Raw genomic sequence first — 20,563 nt, 5'->3', positions numbered from 1 at the left:
TCCGATCAAATTGGAATTTGTAATGACGTGACCGTCTCCGGATCGCGGTGGACTGAGTTATACCATAGCCCGCGTAACTAGAAAGGGTTGCGAAATATCCAACCATATATGGCTCAGGACTAAGATTAATTTTCGCTCAGTAAATATAAGTTAATTAGAAATAACGAATATACATGTACTTAGCTAAGATGGTCTAATAATTAAATAAATTTATTTTTCATTGCTACCGTATACGGTGCGCACAGGCGGCACTCTTGAAGGTACAAACTTGTGACTCGCGCTGCTCAGCCATGACGGGACTTACTTCACGAGAGTTTTTGAAGACGAAAATTTTGATACCACATACACCCTCGTACGTGAAGTTTTCGCGTGGTTAATGGAAATACTAGAAAACAATGCTTTTAGAATTTACAGTTGTTGTTTGAACAAGTACTGCGTAACGAGTTCGCAGCGAGAAGCAATGGCGGCCTCTAGATACCCATCGTGCGCGGCCACCGGATACAAAAGCATTGAAAGGGTTTGGGGCGCGAGATTTTGCGCGACGGTCAATAAAACGCGAATTTTATAATGAAACCGTTATGCAATTAGGCATTTTATTATTCAAAAAATGGGTACGATTACCACATTTGAAGATAATTCTAAAGATACTGATTGTACGTCAAGTTGGACTGCCCCTTAGACTATAGATACATATAGACGCCACCCGTTGCATTGCTAAATGAAGCCGCGTGCCTTGCGTTTGGTTTGTGAGCGATCGAACGCATTCGTCTACAAATGTTCGAGACCATAGACCATTTCGCTAGTGCTCGCCCAAAGTGCTCGCACTAGACGCTCAGAATTAAAATATAATTTTCTATTTTTTTACGTTATATAGTATTTTTAAGCGGTCAAAATGTAACCATTAGATAAAGATATCCATAATTTAAGTTATTTTAAAGAAACACTAGGTCACTGATATTAAAATATATAATAAAATACAAATAAATTATCACGAACATGTATCAACTTACTTATGAAACGTAATACCATCTTCTTGCTTATCAGTACGGCTACCACATTTTAAGACAACACACAGAATCATCTTTTCTACTTAATTAACCAAAATATTTACCACTGACTTTATGTTTAACACTAAAAATATCAATTTTAGCAACACGAGCTCGCAAGTTATCGACGCTATGTGAAGCGTTTCGCCCCGATTTGATGGCGATACTTTTGGAAACTGGCTTGTAGCTAGTAGACCTTTTATCTTACTCTAGCGCGTGTCGCAGAAATTGTAAGGGTGCCGAATACTTTCTCACTCGCACTCATGCATCGTTTTTGTTCAGGCCTTGGACTGCCCACTTTTGAAATTCAAAATTTCGAAATAGCCAGTCGTTAGTGCTGCAATATTATCGTTAGTGCTGTTATATTTAAAAAGCTATAGGTAATTCAATGTGGGCAGTGCAAATTGACGTCAAGTTGGACTGCCCACTTCTTAAAAACAAATATAATTCAAAATCCAAAATAGCCAATCGTTAGTGCTACATAGTATTGGTTAGTGCGGCAAAAATTATCATTATTGCCATTAAATTACAAAAGTTATGGGCAAATGACATTATGATAAGCGTCTAGTTGGAGTGCCCACTTTTGAAAAACGAATAAAATTCTAAATCCAAAATAGCCAATCGTTAGTGCCACTCTTCTGCAACATCTTCTTGGCTATGCGTCTTGGCGCTGTTGTCGACTAAATGGGAGGAGCTTGTTAGTTTATAATGGAAAAATGGGAGGAGCATGTTAGTTCACAGTTTTAACACGTAGCCAAGAAGATGTTGCTGATGAGTACATTAGTATTGGTTAGTACCGCACATGGATGTACTGAAATATGACTATATTCTAAAACATTAGATCGAGAGATTTAAAAGAATACTATTTTATGTAATAAAAATACTTTATGCAGTCATCAAATGGTTAAAATAAATATAAAGGATACTTCAAAATTATATAAATAGATTATCTACAACGTTTAAAGAATGTCCAGGTTTATGCTCTGAAAATACCATAAAACTCCATTTTGACCTACGTGGCGCACGTGGGCCGGGAGTCTTAAATCAATGAGCATTGCAAACTTACAAATTAAAATAATTGCTGAATAAGACTATCAGGAGAAAACTTACGTTGTGTTTGGGTGGACTATTGCACCACACACCCCAGGGATCTAATATTTCTCATAGAATCTGATGAAAATTAAAATAGCCTATTTGACAGCAGGTACTAAAGGCTATACTTCAGCTGAGGCATGATCTAAAAAGATTGTGACTACGAGACGCGCAGATTATGCAAACGACACCTGCAGAACAAAACATAATTTGTCATAAAAATTCAACATGCGTCCATTTAATGTTATGTTTATTGTTATATTAGTCATAATAATAATATATTCATTGACATGTTTTCTTTTTCAAGTAAATGCGTAATGTTTTTTAGTCATCTACACGATTTAAGAATATATTCCTCCGACGCCATCACGAAACAAATTGACGTGTTCACAGCTCGACTATCGCTCTCCGATTGGCAAAGTGTCCGAAATTTCATCCCACCTATTGTTGAAAATTATTTACGTTGCTTATGAAAAGGCATTTGATTCTATAAAAAAAACTTCAATCATAGACGCTTTATACAACCAAGGAATATCTAAGCTCTATATAAACATCCTGAATAACATATTGTCACCTCCGAAAGGGGGGGGGCTGGTAGGGCAGAGTAGGTAGTAATAATTAATACCCAACAAACAATTCACAATTATTATATCTCTGAAAAATGACAAAAACAGCCTCTGGCATATGTACCTGGCTTGTAAGTAGGTACCTCAGGTCTCATATTTCAGACCTTTTCTAGGTACAAGCTTTGGAAAGGGGCTGTGAATTTCTTGGAATTATTACTACCTTCTGCATTTCTTTGCTTGTTAGCTACATATTTTGAAATATTTGAACTAGGTACAAATACCTACATATTTTTTCAAAGTAATCTCAAATCAGATATTCTAGGTGCTAGGTACGAGGGTGGGTCAATAAGTCCTTAGAAAAGCCGACAGGTGGCGCGACTAGTACTGCAAGCGGTTTGTTTTCATGCAGCGGCACTACCGATTCAGTATGCTGCGAAGTTTCAATCAGATTGGTCGGGTTGTTGTGTGTTTCTCGTACACAAATTTGCTTGTGGAAAATGGAAAAATGGAAAATGGAGAAAATTGAGTTTAGAGTTGTTATTAAACATTTTAATATAAAAGGGTTAACAGCAAAGGAAATAAAAAATGAGTTGGATTTAGTTCACGGCATATCTGCTCCTTCACTTGCAACTATTTATAACTGGTTAAATGAATTTAAACGTGGTCGTACATCAACAAAGGATGAACCACGCTCAGGACGTCCTGTAGAGGTGACTACACCAGAAATGATCAATAAAATCCACGATATGGTATTAAGTGACCGAAGATTAAAGTTCAGTGAGATAATTGAGGTTACAGGGATCTCAAAAGGTAGCGTCATTTCTATTTTCCATGACAAATTGGGCATGAAAAATATTTCTGCAAGATGGGTGCCGCGTTTGCTCACAGTCGACAATAAACGCAGTAGGGTGGTGGCCTCTAAAGCCCTGTTGTCGCTCATGCAACGCAATCCGGATGAATTTTTTCGTCGCTTTGTGACTGTAGATGAAACATGGATACACCACTATACTCCCGAGACGAAAGAACAGTCAAAGCAGTGGATTGCGAAGGCAAACCATGTCCAAAGAAGGCGAAAACCGTAAAATCAGCTGGTAAGGTTATGGCTACTGTATTTTGGGATGCACGTGAAATTATTTTCGTTGACTATTTGGAAAAAGGAAAAACAATAACAGGGGATTATTATGCATCTTTATTGGACCAGCTAAAAAACAAAATTGAAGAAAAACGGCCTCATTTAAACAGGAAAAAAATCCTCTTTCATCAGGACAATGCCCGTGTTCACACATGTTTACGATCAATGGCTAAAATTGAAGAATTGAAGTTCGAATTGGTCGACCACCCACCGTATTCGCCAGATTTAGCCCCCAGTGACTTTTTCCTTTTCCCAAACTTAAAAAAATGGCTAAGTGGACAACGTTTTTTTTCAAATGAAGAAGTCATCGATCGGACAAATGCTTATTTTGAGGACCTTCCGAAAACTTATTTTTCTGACGGTTTAAAAAAAATTGAGAAACGTCTAACCAAGTGTATTGAGCTCCAAGGAAATTATGTTGAGAAATAAAAAAAAAATACAAAAATAAAACCTGTTTTAATGCTTTTTTCTAAGGAATTATTGACCCACCCTCGTACATTGTATGGCTGGGAACTTTGCTTCCAATATTGGTCAGAATTGGATGAAATGTAGGTAATAATATTAAAAAAATGATATTAATAATTACTATTTGCTTACGGGCTAGAAATTTGCCTCGCAGTCGATCTGTTCATGTTTGCATGAATCAGCCCAATGATGATTCAGGCCTCATGGCCTTGGATCCTCTGAGGATGCCATGGTTTAGGCGGTATCAAGCGACCTCTCTGGGAAAGGCCCTGAACCGTAATTGGGCCGATTAAGATCGACCACGATACAAAGTTTTTAGCGTGTGTAACTGGACAATGCGGCGGCTTGATATGTGGGTGGTTGCAACTCCTGCGTTAAAGGATCGAAGCCCCTCCGAACCGTCGGTGGCCGGTCAAACTGGGAATACAGCACTTTGACGCCTCGCGGTCAGTGGTTCCACAGTTTTCCGGACCCACCGTAAGGATGCTGAGAGAGGAGGGCGTCGCGCCCAGCCTCTCTTAACGCCGGTCCGAAGATCGAACGACACTTCACCTAGATGCATACCACGCGACCACTTTTTGATTGCTTGCTTGCCATGCCTCCAGTTACACACACTGACAGGCAATTTTACATGAAAAAAAAACTATGCTAACACGTAATTACACAGGCTAAAGTTTTTTTTACACATGCTTAGGTTACTAAGTATAAACTGACGCTAAAATGTTGTATATTTAAACTGACTTTACACCACATTCAAACACAAACACTATTTGAAACTACCTAACCTATGACGCTATGCTACGGCTGGTTGAGGATGCTGCTAGGCTGCTCGCTTTGCTGCTGGAGGCTGCTTTTCTCTGCTGAAGAAGGCTGCTTGGCTCTTCCGAAGTGTGGTAGATGACGCGCCGGTGGCGTCGACTACGCACTTTGGTGTCCCGTGTCTGGGCCAGGGCTGATTCCAAGGCTCGCAGACAGTTGGAGCCAGGAACTTCCTCGACGTATGCGTCCGTGGGCCAGGGTCGACTGATGATACAGCTGGTTGGGGAAACATCGAGAGTCCTTGGTTTTGAAATGGTCTGGCGTGCTGTTATTCGGCAGCATCCTCGTGCGTGATTACTGATGATGCGCGATGAGTCGGCCGGCGATAGTTTCCCAACTGCGGTGGATCCATGACAGGCGGCATCTTGAAGGCTTGATGATTCTGCTTGCTTGCAAGTTGAGCGCCACCAGAGGTCGAGCCTCTGGACGCTGTACTGTTTCACACAATTCCACACGCTGCTCTTTCTTCCGGTTGTCAATCAATCGCTTCTCAGGGCTTGGATTCGGGCGAAAAATATTCCGCCTACCTCCTAATCGTAGACGATCACGATCAGAAGGCGTATGCCCCACGCCTTGGAGGCCATTGTCACCTCCGAAAGAGGGGGGGGGGTGATGGATGAGCGCTCTGGACCCCCCTGACGATGTAATGTCATTGTCAAGTCATGGTGGTATCGTCTGCTTCTTCTTTCGGGGACATGCTTATGTTGATTGACAACGCGGAAGTACAGGCGAAAACAGGGCGTTTATTGTTCGGAATATAAATACAGTAAAGTACAGCGTACAAAATATTAAAAAAAAAAAAAAAAATTTAAAATGGCGGTGACGCCGGCGAGCGCGGCGCCACAGCCGACGTCACGCTCCTCGAGAGTCCGAAACCCGAATGACCCCAATAGGGGCTGGTAGGGCAGAGTAGGTAGTAATAATACCCAACAAACAATTCACAATTATTATATCTCTGAAAAATGACAAAAACAGCCTCTGGCATATGTACCTGGCTTGTAAGTAGGTACCTCAGGTCTCATATTTCAGACCTTTTCTAGGTACAAGCTTTGGAAAGGGGCTGTGAATTTCTTGGAATTATTACTACCTTCTGCATTTCTTTGCTTGTTAGCTACATATTTTGAAATATTTGAACTAGGTACAAATACATATTTTTTCAAAGTAATCTCAAATCAGATATTCTAGGTGCTAGGTACATTGTATGGCTGGGAACTTTGCTTCCAATATTGGTCAAAATTGGATGAAATGTAGGTAATAATATTAAAAAAATGATATTAATAATTACTATTTGCTTACGGGCTAGAAATTTGCCTCGCAGTCGATCTGTTCATGTTTGCATGAATCAGCCCAATGATGATTCAAGCCTCATGGCCTTGGATCCTCTGAGGATGCCATGGTTTAGGCGGTATCAATATAATATACAGAGGTTGCTAACCAGATGAATTGGCGTAACGGGTTGGACATGTAGCATGGCGAATGGAACACCGCTGGACAAATGCCGCCATAATACAGTAGCCACTGTATTATGACGGCATTAGGGACACTAAACAACCACAAGGACGCCCCAAAACCTGTTGGATAGACGGAACGCACAGGGCTCGAAATGATCGAAGCGCCGTTCATAATATTCGTAAAATCGGTAAAATTATCGCTCTGCCTCGTGGAAAAAAATATTTGACCGCCTGAGCTAGCCAGGCCATATTATAATAGAAAATCTAATACACTTGTTTTTATGAAATACACATAAAATTTGATAATTATGTAAATATCATAGAAAACTGTCAAGAGCTCCAGTTCGTAAACTTTTCCATTTCAATCCCTGCGAAAGCATAAAGTTCAGTGGATGTACATGACAGCGAAGAACTAGGGACCGAGAAAAATGGAAGAAGCTAGGGGACGCCATTATCCAACAGTGGATCATGATGATGACTTAAAGCATAATAGCTAGCAATAAATCTTGAGTATTAGATTACGAGAAATCACTATGTGCCTTATTAAAGAAAACCCATTCTTCAAACAAATGGGTAGGTATTGATGGCAGCTGTCACTTTTTCAATTGCATTGCTCATCGCTCCAAGACTGAGGCCAATGTAGATTTCCTCCCCTCCCCAATGCCCTGCAAGTAGCTTCCGGTAGCCAAAAAATCATAGTATATTAATCTATGATCGTAGTGTAGCCTAAAATCTGGATTAAAATTTTATGTTGAATCACATCCAATCGGTACACACTGACGAATGAGATGGGGGAGCTACTGTTGAAAACCACCCAATCACGACTCGTAACTGGCAAATTCTGACATTCGAATGACGGTTTTCAATATGGCGTCCTATGATAGTTCGTAGTTGGTAGATATGCCATTGTCCGGATAAGTTTGTAGGTCTCTACTAACATTTTATTATTCGAATTTGACTTTGAAGTCCTTGAGATAGGGTTTGCTCTTTCTTCTTCGCGTGAGGTTATATTCTACTAATTTATTTTCATTTTTCTTGTCGTTGGTCATTCCTCCGTTTTTATTTACTGGTCATACCCGCGCGTCTATTTTTTATATATGGAGTTTGGGATCCTTTTGTCTTCATTAAGGATTTGACTTTCTTATTGTTTACATGTTACGTCTGACAGTTCATTCTAACTATCAAAAAAATTATCTTGGACGAACGTTAAGTGATCAGTGATTATGGCGCAACATCTGAATGACCGTGAGGAGGATATTCTAAAAGCAATGGACACCAGACGGCGAAGCAAAACTGCTACAGGAGGAAAATTTCAATGTACGAGCGTCGATTAAGATGCTGATGTTTGAGGTATCCTCGTTACGTACCTTATTTCAGCAGGGGGACCGGCAAGGAGTGGCACAACGCCCAAAAAACAATTCTTGGCGGCCCCTACGGTCGTAGAGCTAGGTCTAAATGACAAGTTGCGTCGGTGCGACCACTCGTCATCAGCTAACCATCTGACGGAGAGGACCATCGCGGCCCTCCAGAATGCGATGTTTTCCCAACGGGACAGCTTCTGAAAGGGTATGCAAGGGTTAGTGGATTGGGCAACCAATCCTCAAAACATCATAACAGCGATGAGCTGAGCCATTCAAACTAATTCACCATTACGAGGTTCCAGCCGTCTTACAAACAGAAGACTGGCTAGTAATAATAGATCTAAGCCAGGCGTACCTCCAGGTACCAATGGCTTCTCAACATCGTCGATTCGTTCGACTAGCCTACCAAGGGGAGCTCCTACAATTCACGTGTCTCCTGTTTGTGCTGCCAACCGCTCCGATTATGTTGGCATCCCTGACCAATTGGGTCGCCGAACACCTACGAAAGAATGGCTGAGAATATCCACTTATCTAGATGACTTCTTAGTAGCCAAACAATCCGAGAAACAGTCTCGGTTCAGGTGGAATACAGGATAACCTTCCTACAGTCTTTAGGGTGGTTAATAAATATTAAAAGATCCTGTCTGAACCCAAGCCAACAATGAGGGTCCCTGGACATCACGTAGGACACACACAACAAGCGGAGGGTTCTGTCGCCGGAGAAGTGTGTAGCACTCCGTCACCATCTGCTAATGCAGGTACAAAAAAGCAGTTGGTCCCTCAGACAGGCACATATCCAATACCTTCTGGGGCGACTCAACTTCACATCCTACCTCCACGAGGAAGGTTGCATTGCCGACGGCTACAACGCTCCAGTCATCAATATGGCCGAGGTCCCATCCTCGCTAATTGATGACAATCCCACCACAGGCCCAACAGGACATCATGTGGTGGCCCTAGGCGATAGGATCCTCATATTTGACACAACGCAGGTACAAAAAGGCAGTTGGTCCCTCAGGCAGGCACATGTTCATTCCCTTCTGGGGCCACTTAACTTCGCATCCTACCTCCACGAGAAAGGTTGCATTGCCGACGGCTACAAAGCTCCAGTCATAAATATTGTCGAGGTCCTATTCTCGCCAATAGACGACAATCCCACCACAGGCCTAACAGGACATCATGTGGTGGCTCCAGGTGATAGGCTCCTCAGAGTTGACACACATCAATCACTTCCTGACGACAGACGCAGCTGACACAGGCTAGGGAGCCCAACTGAATGAACACCACCTATCAGGTACGTGGGAACAAGACCAGTTAGCATGGCATGGCATTCCAACAGGAAGGAAATGTTTGCAATTCAATCTCGGGTACACGCAATCATAGGATCAGATCTGCTTCTGCAGACAGTTAACAAAATAGTGGTGGCCTATAATGTTTGAGGCTTTCACGGTTGTTTTTTATCGTAGTATATTCTTGGGTTTTCACCGTGTCTCCTTCTTCCTTCTTTACTCGACGTTTCGGGCTCGTTGCAGAGGCCATTATCAAGAGATAGATCTCTTGATAATGGCCTCTGCAGCGAGCCCGAAACGTCGAGTAAAGAAGGAAGAAGGAGACACGGTGAAAACCCAAGAATATACTACGAGTGGTGGCCTACATCAACGAGGGCGGCACAAAATCTGTCACCCTCCTAAATCTAATATGCCGACAGATACTAAATTTACCAGTTGAGCTAACATCACGTTTACTGCACAATACTTCCGCAGAAATTACAACTGCGTGACAGATCAGCTCTCCCGCAGACAACTCATTCCTGAATGGCACCTCATCAACACCGCAACCACCCCCCTGTTTCAAAGATGGGGTGTTCCCGAGGTGGATTTATTCGCAAGCGAAACAGCACATGTCATTTCAATGTATGTGTCACGAGACGTTACAGACAGTGGCGCGCTGTTTCACGACGCCTTCAGCCGAGTGTAGGACTTCAGACTGGCGTGGATATTTCCCCCACCAAACATACTTTCACGAGTCCTAGCGCACCTGAACTCAGCAAAAGGGAAGTACTTACTAGTGGCACCGAGCTGGAAACAATGCTTTTGGGGAGTGGACTTGTGGGTGTGGAAACCAACCGTCCACCTCCAAGGACCCAGGACCTGTCCCTTTAACTATGGATAATTTCGGGTGGGGTGGAAATAACATCAAATTGAATGGTGGAAGAAAGGGCACTCCTTACTTCCAGATGGCGGCCTTCGACTCTAAAAACTTACAAACCAGCTTGGAACAAATGGAAGACATTGACATGGGTAACATGAACCTAATGGATCATAATGGCCCTCAACCAATGGAATTGGCCAGATACCTAGGCTACATGCACAACATGAAGGGTTTGTCGTACAACACCATCCTGGTGCATAAGTCAGCCATAGCCACATTTTGCAAACCGATTATCATTGTAGATATCAACATCAACGTGTTACAGGCAATTTCGGTACATAAAACGAAACCCGTCAAACCACCGGTTTGGGATCCAGGACGAGTGGTATATTATCTTAGGAAAACAACACCGGTGGAGTACAACCTATTCGAAACCTCTCGCAGGACAGCTACCTACTCGACTGCTTCTCGCATCGGGACGAAGGGTTCATGACCTCACACTACTCAGTAATAGTAGACAATGAATTAGTGGAAAAAAAGTGACCACATAATTGTATGGCCAATGTTTGGCTCAAATACAGATACCGCCAAGCATCGTCAATCGGAATGGAAGCTAAGCGCTTCCACGTGTCAAAACATCGACCCAGTATTCTGGTTACGGAAACTCGTCTGCATGTCAAACCCAAGGAGAGGGGAAGGTAGGGATATTTCGGAATTATTTATATCTTCAAGAGGATCACCAAAACCAGCCACCAGGACAGTTATAGGGAATTGAATAAGGTCAGTACTGTTGGAAGCAGGGGTACAAGAACCACCAGGCAGTGTCCGCTCAGTGGTGGCTTCCTTAAACTGTAAATATACCCAATAGATGATATCTTAAAGAGAGGTAACTGGCGTAGTGAGTCGACATTTCACGACAACTACCAGAGAACGATAGATACACCACCATCAGAAGGGGAAAATAACCCATTAACTTCTCTATTCAACCATATACATGGAAAGTCACGATGGTCTATACCTCGTCAATGAATCATTGTCACATACAGGAATTTGGCATACCCAACACCAGGTGATAACAAACAGATATCTCAAGGACTTCAGAGTCAAATTCGAATAATGAAAGGAGTTTTACCTACCAATAAAACTCTTATTATTCATGTTGACTTTGAAGTCCAGGTAACTTCTACCTGTTTCCTTGAGTCATATCACAATGAAGACAAAGGGATCCCAAACTCCATACATAAAAAAATAGACGCGCGGGTATGACCAGTAAATAAAAACGGAGGAATGACATACGACAAGAAAAAGGTAAATAAATTAGTAGAATATAACCTCACGCGAAGAAGAAAGAGCAAACCCTATCTCAAGGACTTCAAAGTCAACATGAATATTAAGAGTTTTATTGGTAGGTAAAACTCCTTTCAATATTTCCGTTCCTACTATAATTTTTTGGTAGGTATAAAAGAAAATGTGTGCGAGTCAAGAAAAAAGTTTCTCAAAAGAGAAAAACAAGTCGTTTATTTTGATTTAAAATTGAATTGCTCAAATTCGTTGAAATGCATTTTTGGTCGAAAGAGGTAATTTAATAAAAAGAGTCCACGGAAATTCGTTATTTTTTTGTGAGAAACAAAAAACCTATTATTAGATGACAGTTAGGTATTATAATTTTTGCCGAAATATTCTACTTTTTTTCTTGGACACGTAATAAAATTTGGTAATGGAAAGATGGCAGCACTGGTTATTGAATAAAACGGGAAAATATTAATATACTGGCAATATAAAGAATTTGTGTATGTGGTGAATTTGACGTTTCAGTGTTTTGAAAAAATAAACATCTAATTTGTATCCCTAAAGGTCAAATATAACTATAATGCATGAAAGATAGAGCTAGTATTCAATAATAGAAATGAGAATAGTATATCACATAATAGTTGATTGATTTTCACCTACCAACAACAGCGCAAAATGTCATAATGAACCTCGGCGGCACAATTCGTCTAAACAGGACAGGATGGCTGCTAGCTTTACTCGTATTAGTGATTATATTATTCGCACATTTCAGTCGAAGAAAGCATATCGAAATACCGGAGAGTGAGTATTTAAGCGTGCGGTCCTTGCTGATAGGAGCCATAGAGGCTGCCCAGTTGGGGGGCGTTAAGATCATCGCCGCTACGGAAAGCAAATTAAACATTGAAGTAAAGGGGAAAACGAAAGAAGGCGTAATAGACCCGGTCACAAACGCCGATTATGCCTCACATTGTGAGATGTATCACAGCCTTCTAAAGGCGTTTCCTAAGGTTAATATTAAATCGGAGGAATCAACAAATGGTAAATCGTGTCCTGAAGCAACTGTGTTGAAACTGGAGGCGGAATCTATTGCCAACGTGATAGACAGATATTACAACCCTCATGATCTAGCCATTTGGATTGATCCACTAGATGCTACGAAAGAGTACACAGGTAATATAAGAAAACCATAACAATTATTGTTAATAAGCAAAAATATGATTAAAGCAATAGATAAAACTTTTGAAAGATAGGTTTTTTTAAAAGTCACATCATACGTTTGAAAACTCACTTTACTATAGTAATTAACTATTTATATATTGTGGGACTGTTGCCAAAAGTTGGTAAGTCGATAATTTAGGTACCTATTTAGCAATGGCGAAGAGTGGAGGTAGGCTGTTAAGATCCAACATAAATAGTGCACACTAAACATTGTTAGTCAAACGTTTTCATTGAACTAAGCCTACAATGTGTAGATAGTGTTTGTTAGTTTTTAAAATTCAATTAAACCCTGTGTAATCCAAGCCATGTAGTAGTATTCAAAAAATATTCATCTATAAAATATTTAAAATAATGCCATTAAAACATACATAATTTTGGATATTTTATAGATAGAAGAATATTTTTATCAATTGTGTTTTGGTATACGGATACTCAAGCAAACTGAAAGCTTCAAAATCGAATCAGGTCTGAGACAAGGGGATGCGCTATCCACTATGGTATTTAACCTTGTGGTGGAATCCATAGCTCGTGAAACCAACATAAGAGGATGGGTAGATAACAATACAACACAGATGTGCGCTTATGCTGACGACATAGTAATTACAACCAGATCCAAACAGAGGATGATCTACCATGGTGGCACTATGAATATAAAAGCAGAAAACGCTGGGCTGCATATAAACCAGTCGAAAACTAAGTATATGGTCAGCACACGCGATCAGGTACCGCTGCAGAATATAGTCATAGGACAGCATGCATATGAAGGGGTAGACAAGTTCACGTATCTCGGATCCAGCCTAAATACCCAAAATAAGACAGCAGAGGAGATAAAATCCGCCTTATCTCCGGGAATAAATGCTGGCATGCCTGCAAGCTGCCGGTGGGGTCGAAAATTCTAGGCCGAAGAAGTAAACTTCCAAAATATAAAACAATTATAAGGCCAGCGGTCACTTACGGCTGTGAGTGTTTAACTCAAAACGAGGAAAACAAATTAGCTGTCTTCGAGCGCAAAATACTCTGCAAAATCTTTGGACCCACGTTGGAAAATGGTAACTACAGAATAAAAAATCATAAGGTACTGTAAGTCCCAAAGACTACGATGGGCGGGACATGTGGAGAGAATGCCTGAAGTTAGAGCGCCAAGGATCATGACGAAGTGGCTACCCCAACGGAAGAGACCCAGAGGCCGTCCAAGAAGGAGATGGACTGGCGCCGTAGAAGTGGACTGGCTACATATAGGAAGACCCGGTAACTGGAGAAGTGTGGCGAGAGACCGGAGTAAGTAGAGAGCGGTTGTGGAGGTGGCCAAATCCCACCCCGGGATGTAGCGCCGTGGAAGAAGAAGAAGATGTTTTGGTATAGGCAGGTCTAAATGAATTTTATAAAACTATGCTACAACATGTGTAATATTATGTATTCTTAATTAAACGAAAACAAAAAAGTGTGCACTATTTTTGTCGGATCACACCGAAACTAGAGTCTGTATTCTATGAACTGGCGTACACGTCACACGGAAAGCATTGTACCATTGTGTTCAACTGTTCAAGATTTCAATGGGAGGGAACGTGATGGATGGTGAAGCGGGGGGGAAACCGGCACACCAGCGTATAGAAGACAGTTGGGATCGTTCGATATCTGTGCCTGCGCAGTAGAACGATAGTGGCAAATCTGTCAGAAACGAACTACACTGCACTCATTTTGAGATTGACCGATTTTCACAACCTGTCGAATAGTACTATACAATGCCAACATCGTGTCTCGCTTACTCTTGAAGGAGATTGGCGAGACAGTCAGAATTCTTACGTGTTACAGTTATTATCGTGATAGTTTAAAATACACACTATTGCTGGCAAGTAAATCCATGCAATTCAATGAAAACAAATACATATGATTGACAAAGTTTAGTGTTCACTATTTATGTTAGATCTTATCAGCCAACCTCCGCCCTTTACCGCTGTCATATGGTGACTTACTTTTAAGAATGCTGTTGAAAAAACTACATAATACGACTACTATTAGGTACTAGCAGGCGGACCCGGCTAAGAAATATCGTCACTGTTCTGGCAGAAAACACTAATTCGAAAAAATGACATATTGAGTTAGTTATACCAAAATGTTAATTATTTCAAACTTTACTGTCTGGAAACCTTCCTAATAAATAAACAGTCTTTATTTTAAAGTACTTAATAAACTCACATGATAGACCATTTCAAACATTTTAACAACTTCAAAGTCAAATTACTCAAAACTAGTATTCTCCAGTTAGTGTGTTCTGCCAGAACAGAGACGATATGATGTGTGGTATTATAGAATTAATAGCTATGAGATATTCTAAAAATATATACTTCCCCAATATTTTGAAGTAAAAATAAAAAAAGGAAATGAGCATTAAATACATACATAATGTTACTATAATAAGTATACATATTATCAATTGTTTCTGGCAGTGCTCTGCATCTAGAGCATATATGGACCGCACGCCACTGTTAGTCATGTTCTATTTATTATATAATGTATTCATATGAATTAATTACAGAAAATCTACATCAATACGTAACGACTATGGTGTGTGTCGCTTTAAAGGGAGTACCAATTATAGGTGTAATCCACAAACCGTTTACTAACAAAACATCGTGGGCAATACATACCGGACAGGTATCGTCTGATCTACGACGCCTAACAAATGTAAGTCAAAGCAATGTTTTAGATATAGTTTGAGCTTATTTATAAGTATTGGTAAGTATTTTTCAGTAAGTGGTAAGTATTCTTGTAAAATTATGGTAAGTATTAAATGGATACTTTGGTGACATATTAGGTACCTAGAAAAAATGAATTGGACAATAGTTATTCGACAATCAAAAATACACAATATGTTCATTTGAGAAAGTTTTGAATGAATTGCATATTACACCGATTGAATAATACTTCAATAGTTTTAAGCACATATTAGTCCAAAAATGGTGGCCGCGCGGCTTAAGCGTTGGACTATCACGCCGTGGGTCCCAGGTTCGAATCCTGGGTCTGACAAGTACACATTGTTTTTCAATTTGTGTGTGAGTCAGGGTATGGACCTAATAGGTTGAGCAAGTGGCTGACATCCATTTCTCGCATACAAACCTCTACTCTGTGGAGGCCCATATGATCCTATTAGGATCAGAAATGGTCTTTTTTTTTAGTCCAAAAATGATCTTGGTTAATGTCAAATTGAAAATTTACATTAATGACCAAACGAATAGATAAAACAACAATTTCTTAGATTTTAAATTATGACAATATACTTTTCATATACAATATTTAGACACAGAATAGACTTAGATGGCTAGGCCATGTACTCATAATGGATGAGTCACACATGACAAAAAGATTTGATATTCAGGAAGCCGGAAGGCAAACGAAGACCTAGCCGACCTCGTACAAGATGGAGGAATAGTGTCGAGTTGGATTTAAGACCCTGGTCATTCTAAACTGGAAGGAAGCGGCTTTGGACAGACAAAAGTATCTAGTCAATATTCAAGGATTCAATCTAAAATCTCATCAAAAGTGATCAGTCTTACAGTCCTGATACACTGTACTTGTGCGACCACACAAGCTTTGATAATTAGAAATTGATAAACATATATTATAGGCCAGTCGTGTTAAAAACTAGAACAAATTTTGTCGGAACAGTGTGAGAAAAACTTATCAGAATTTATTAAATTCAGGAGGCAAATGAAATTGAATACCTATTAGGAAGGTTCATATTCCATTAATTTGGTCACCTGCAAATAAAATTTCCCATGATCTATCACTGAGACTAAATAAAACAATTAATGTAGAAAAAAAATGTATACAGACACCAATGATAAAATTAGCATATCGAATTTCATAGTTAACTTTTAATGGATTAGTTTAATATTTATTTTTAAATTATGATTTATTTAGACATATTTTTTGTTGAAGATACATCATTTGGAATACCCTCAACAATATTATACTCATGGAATTACATAAATCCATGGACTAAGTGTGATTTGTACGCACATTTATTGTAATCCAGGCAAGCGCTTTACTAACTAATCTACTTGAGTTGGTAGATTAATAACACAATCACTGCTGACCTGTTAATTAATATTTAATTACCACATTTAAATAGCATGTTAATTATATCTAATGGCCATCTAATGCAAACGCGCCAGTCACGGTGTCAGCACTAAATGAGTTAATTCAATAATAACTCACCCGAATCGCGAGTACATACTTAATTTATATTATGTTTCTGAAGATTGAAGAATGTTAGATTCTTAAATCTTGCCTGCTTTCTTTTGTTAAATTTTTGCAGCGGATGCATGCTAAGGCTTCGCCCACACGGGCGCTGCGTCGCGAGACCGCTGTATTCCGACTGCGAGTGAGTATGTAACAGCGGTGCGTTCTCACTTCCGCTCGCAGTCGGAATACAGTGGTCTCGCGACACAGCGCATATGCAGCGCCAGTGTGGTTTCGCTCTTACATGGCCACAGGCACGTTTTTGGGTATTCCTGATAGCATGGCTCTAAATGATTTGATATTAATGTTTTATATACATGATAGAATTTTATATTAAGACCAAAGTCAGTGGTCTAATGCCCACGCACCACAAAAAGGCACAAGCTGATTGAATTACCTTGTAAAACCTCTCACGACCTGCATACGTCGTCAAGGTGCATTCCATGTACGGAGTTTATTAAAATGACAAGCTTTAACTTTTTGTTACTTCCAGTCAGAGGAATCGAAGAGCTCGCCTCGTGTTATAGTTTCCATGTCTCACAAAGGAGCTGTAGAGAAATTTGCGCAGGACGCCTTCGGAAACCGAGCGCATCTCACTTCGGCGGCTGGATCGGGCTACAAGGTCTTGGAAGTCGCCCACGACAACCAGGATGTCTACATTCACACGACACTCATCAAAAAGTGGGACATCTGTGCTGGCAACGCCATTTTAAACTCTTTGGGAGGGCGTATGACCACCAAAGATAACTCTACAATCGATTATTCGTTCAACAGTGACGTGACAAACGACAAAGGACTGGTAGCATCAATCAAAAATCATAATTATTATGTGGAGAAGGTTAAATCGTTACATTTATAATAGTGCCATGTGTTTTACCATATTGTTAGTAATATAATTAATGTTTTGATGTTTTTGTTGTGGATCTCGGTAAAAAATAAGGAAAATTTAACATAACTGGGTTTTTATTCATTTCCTCACTAGGTCTATCTAAAAGAAAAATAGCAATAAACAATGACATCCACATGGCAACACTATTATTCCAATATTGAATTTTATCTGAAAACTGTAGTCACCTATTCCGGCTATTCCAAGTCACATATTTTCAATTACGAATGTTTCATTGTGTAAAAAAATACTTTCGGTTCAAAACGAGAGTTGAGAGTTTCTAAAATTTTAACCGATCCTATGGAAATTGTATGAAATAAATGTTTCATTATACGGAATTTCGCTTTACAGCCAACTTTGAAGCGAGGTATTTGTATATAGCAGTGGTATTCGAAGTGTGTGGCAATCCCCAGGCTGTTATAAGAATAATAATTCCAGATAATCTTGGTACAATTCGCCAGTAGCGAAGGGTGGAGGTAGCCTGTGGAGATCCGACATAAATAGTGCAAATTAAACTTTGTCTTTCATACTTATTTGTTTTCATTGAACTAAGAATACATAATATTACACATGTTGTTGCTTAGTTTTATAAAATTCATTTAGACCTGCCTATACAGATGGTATTGGTTAGTTTTTAAAATTTAATTAAACCCCGCCTAAAGCAAACCATAGTAGATAAAAAATATTCATCTATCTATAAAAAATCTAAAATTATGCCATTAAATCATGGATATTTTATAGTTTATTATTATTATTTTTTTATCTATTGTGTGGTTAGGCAGGGCTTAATCGAATTTAAAAAACCATCTATAATTTTTATTCTTAGTTCAATAAATAAGTATGATAAAGTGTGCATTATTTTTGTCAGATCTCCACAGCCTACCTTCACTATTATGGGTTGGTTTAGGCAAGGTTTAATTGAATTTTGAAAACTAAACAATAGCATCTGCAATTTGCATTCTTAGTTCAATGAAAACATATAAGTATGACTGACAAAGTTTATTGTGCAGTATGTATGTCGAATCTCCACAGCCTACCTCCACCCTTCGCCATTGCACAGTTTGTGACATCTCATCACAATATTGAGTAGGTTAGATACCGCTAAGCACGGTTAAGATGTCTCTAGCATAGTAACCGGTTTCAAAAATACTTTAAAGATACCATGGACAAGTCGACTTGGATATAAGGTCTGAGAGAAATTAGGGTAGCTGCAGTGACATCCCGTGTTGATGGGCAGGTTCTGTGATGGTTGGAGGCGGAAAATTCAAGAAGGAATGCGAATAATACCTACAACTTGTGAGTAAATTCCATGTATTGTTAATGGAATTTTCACTTCTGTGCCAACTAATTTGTATCTGTTCGTGGATGTGTATATTATATATTGTCACTGTTCTGGCAGAAGACACTAATTCTAAAAAATGACATTGAGTTAGTTATACCAAAATGTTCCTTATTTCAAACTTTACCGTCTGGAATCCTTTTTAATACATAAACAGTCTTTATTTTAAAGTCACCCTTTTTACGATTACTTAATAAACTCACATGATAGACCATTTCAAACATTTTAACAACTTCAAAGTCAAATTACTCAAAACTAGTATTCTCCAGTTAGTGTGTTCTGCCAGAACAGAGACGATATTTTCTTTCAACTTTGCATGGGTATATTTATTTAAAATAGTGATGTCATGTAGTAGAATGAGTATTTTTAGGATTCTGTGTAAACCAAACAAAAGAAAAATGAAAATAACCGGTGTATAGGAAATTATAGGAAGGATCCTTCCCCTGAATATTTAATTATAAAATATTAAAAACTCCATATAAATTTAAATGTTTTTATATCTTTAATTCAAACATATTTATAGACCATAAATAAATAACATCAGATGCTAATTAATAGTGATTTGCCTGTGGGCAAAAGTCGAAAAATGAGTTAAAGACGGCAAATGAACCCATAATACACAATCATATAGTCATATTATGCACAAATGAGAAAAAAGCTAAGTCGAATTACTAAATTCCATACAGAAACATCGAAGTTCCCATACAAAATGTCTAAAAATTAATCTTCTGGCTGTCTTGAAAAGTAGCGATTTAAGACTTAACGCCTTCTTCCTTTCACACACGGATATGCACCACTTATTAGATTGATGAACCAATATTAATTTGATGTATTATTCAGTATTAGTCTGATAGCTGAAAATTATTATTTTATGTTATATTTAAAATCTGATGAAGATTTACTTATCTTTTAAGCATTGATGACCTTGTAGGAACACTATTCTTCTCTTGCATATTGAATTTATTAATTTACAAAAACCTAACTTGCATTATGGACATAATTATAGCTATGGATATTATTTTTTATCCAATCAAATAACTGTTAGGTTAAACTGGCCTTTAGGTCATGTTATGGTAGAGGTAGCTCTGAAAAAACCCATAAAGTGTCAACTATTTTATAAATTCATTGCATTTTTATACTTAATACGTTTATATGTCTAAAACTGACAAATAAATCTGTAAGTACATAGGTATAGGGCCAACAGACAGCAGTAAGTAATGATTTTACTTTTAAAGTGCAGTAACAATGTACAATGGATTCTTGATTATCTGGATTTTAGAGATCGAGTAATAATATTAAGTGGCTTCCAGCTGACATTTTATTTTTTCATATATTATCATTCAATGGTCTAATGTTAATACCCCGTATCTGACCTATATGACAATGACTTTTTGATGTACTACTAAAAACAACAAAAATACTGCACATCAAATGCAAAAGTCCCATATCTGTAGTTATTTTAACAAAAATGATACAACCATTTTAGTAATTTCCTGTATCTGAAT

At 38.9% G+C, this 20,563-nt stretch overlaps 1 protein-coding gene across 2 annotated transcripts; it reads left to right on the top strand.

The window, feature by feature from the left end:
• The first annotated feature begins 11,857 nt into the window (after window positions 1–11,857).
• LOC147063702 (putative inositol monophosphatase 3) lies at window positions 11,858–19,443 on the top strand. Of its 2 annotated transcripts, XR_015072165.1 has the most exons (4): window positions 11,858–12,543; window positions 15,128–15,276; window positions 17,327–18,166; window positions 18,752–19,443. XR_015072165.1 is itself a non-coding variant. In XM_085960119.1 (3 exons), exons 1-3 carry the CDS (start codon window positions 12,057–12,059, stop codon window positions 17,690–17,692), a joined length of 1,002 nt encoding a protein of 333 aa, XP_085816245.1. In that variant the 5' UTR covers window positions 11,858–12,056; the 3' UTR covers window positions 17,693–19,443. The 2 variants fall into 2 exon arrangements, 1 of the variants encoding a protein (XP_085816245.1); XM_085960119.1 differs by having other exon boundaries at window positions 17,327–19,443.
• The last annotated feature ends 1,120 nt before the right edge of the window (window positions 19,444–20,563 follow it).

Source organism: Rhyacophila brunnea, unplaced genomic scaffold, assembly GCF_057557595.1.
Source record: "Rhyacophila brunnea isolate RB1 unplaced genomic scaffold, BYU_Rbru_1.0 scaffold_9, whole genome shotgun sequence".
Lineage (NCBI taxonomy): Eukaryota > Metazoa > Arthropoda > Insecta > Trichoptera > Rhyacophilidae > Rhyacophila > Rhyacophila brunnea.
This window is presented reverse-complemented; position numbering and strand designations above follow the sequence as displayed.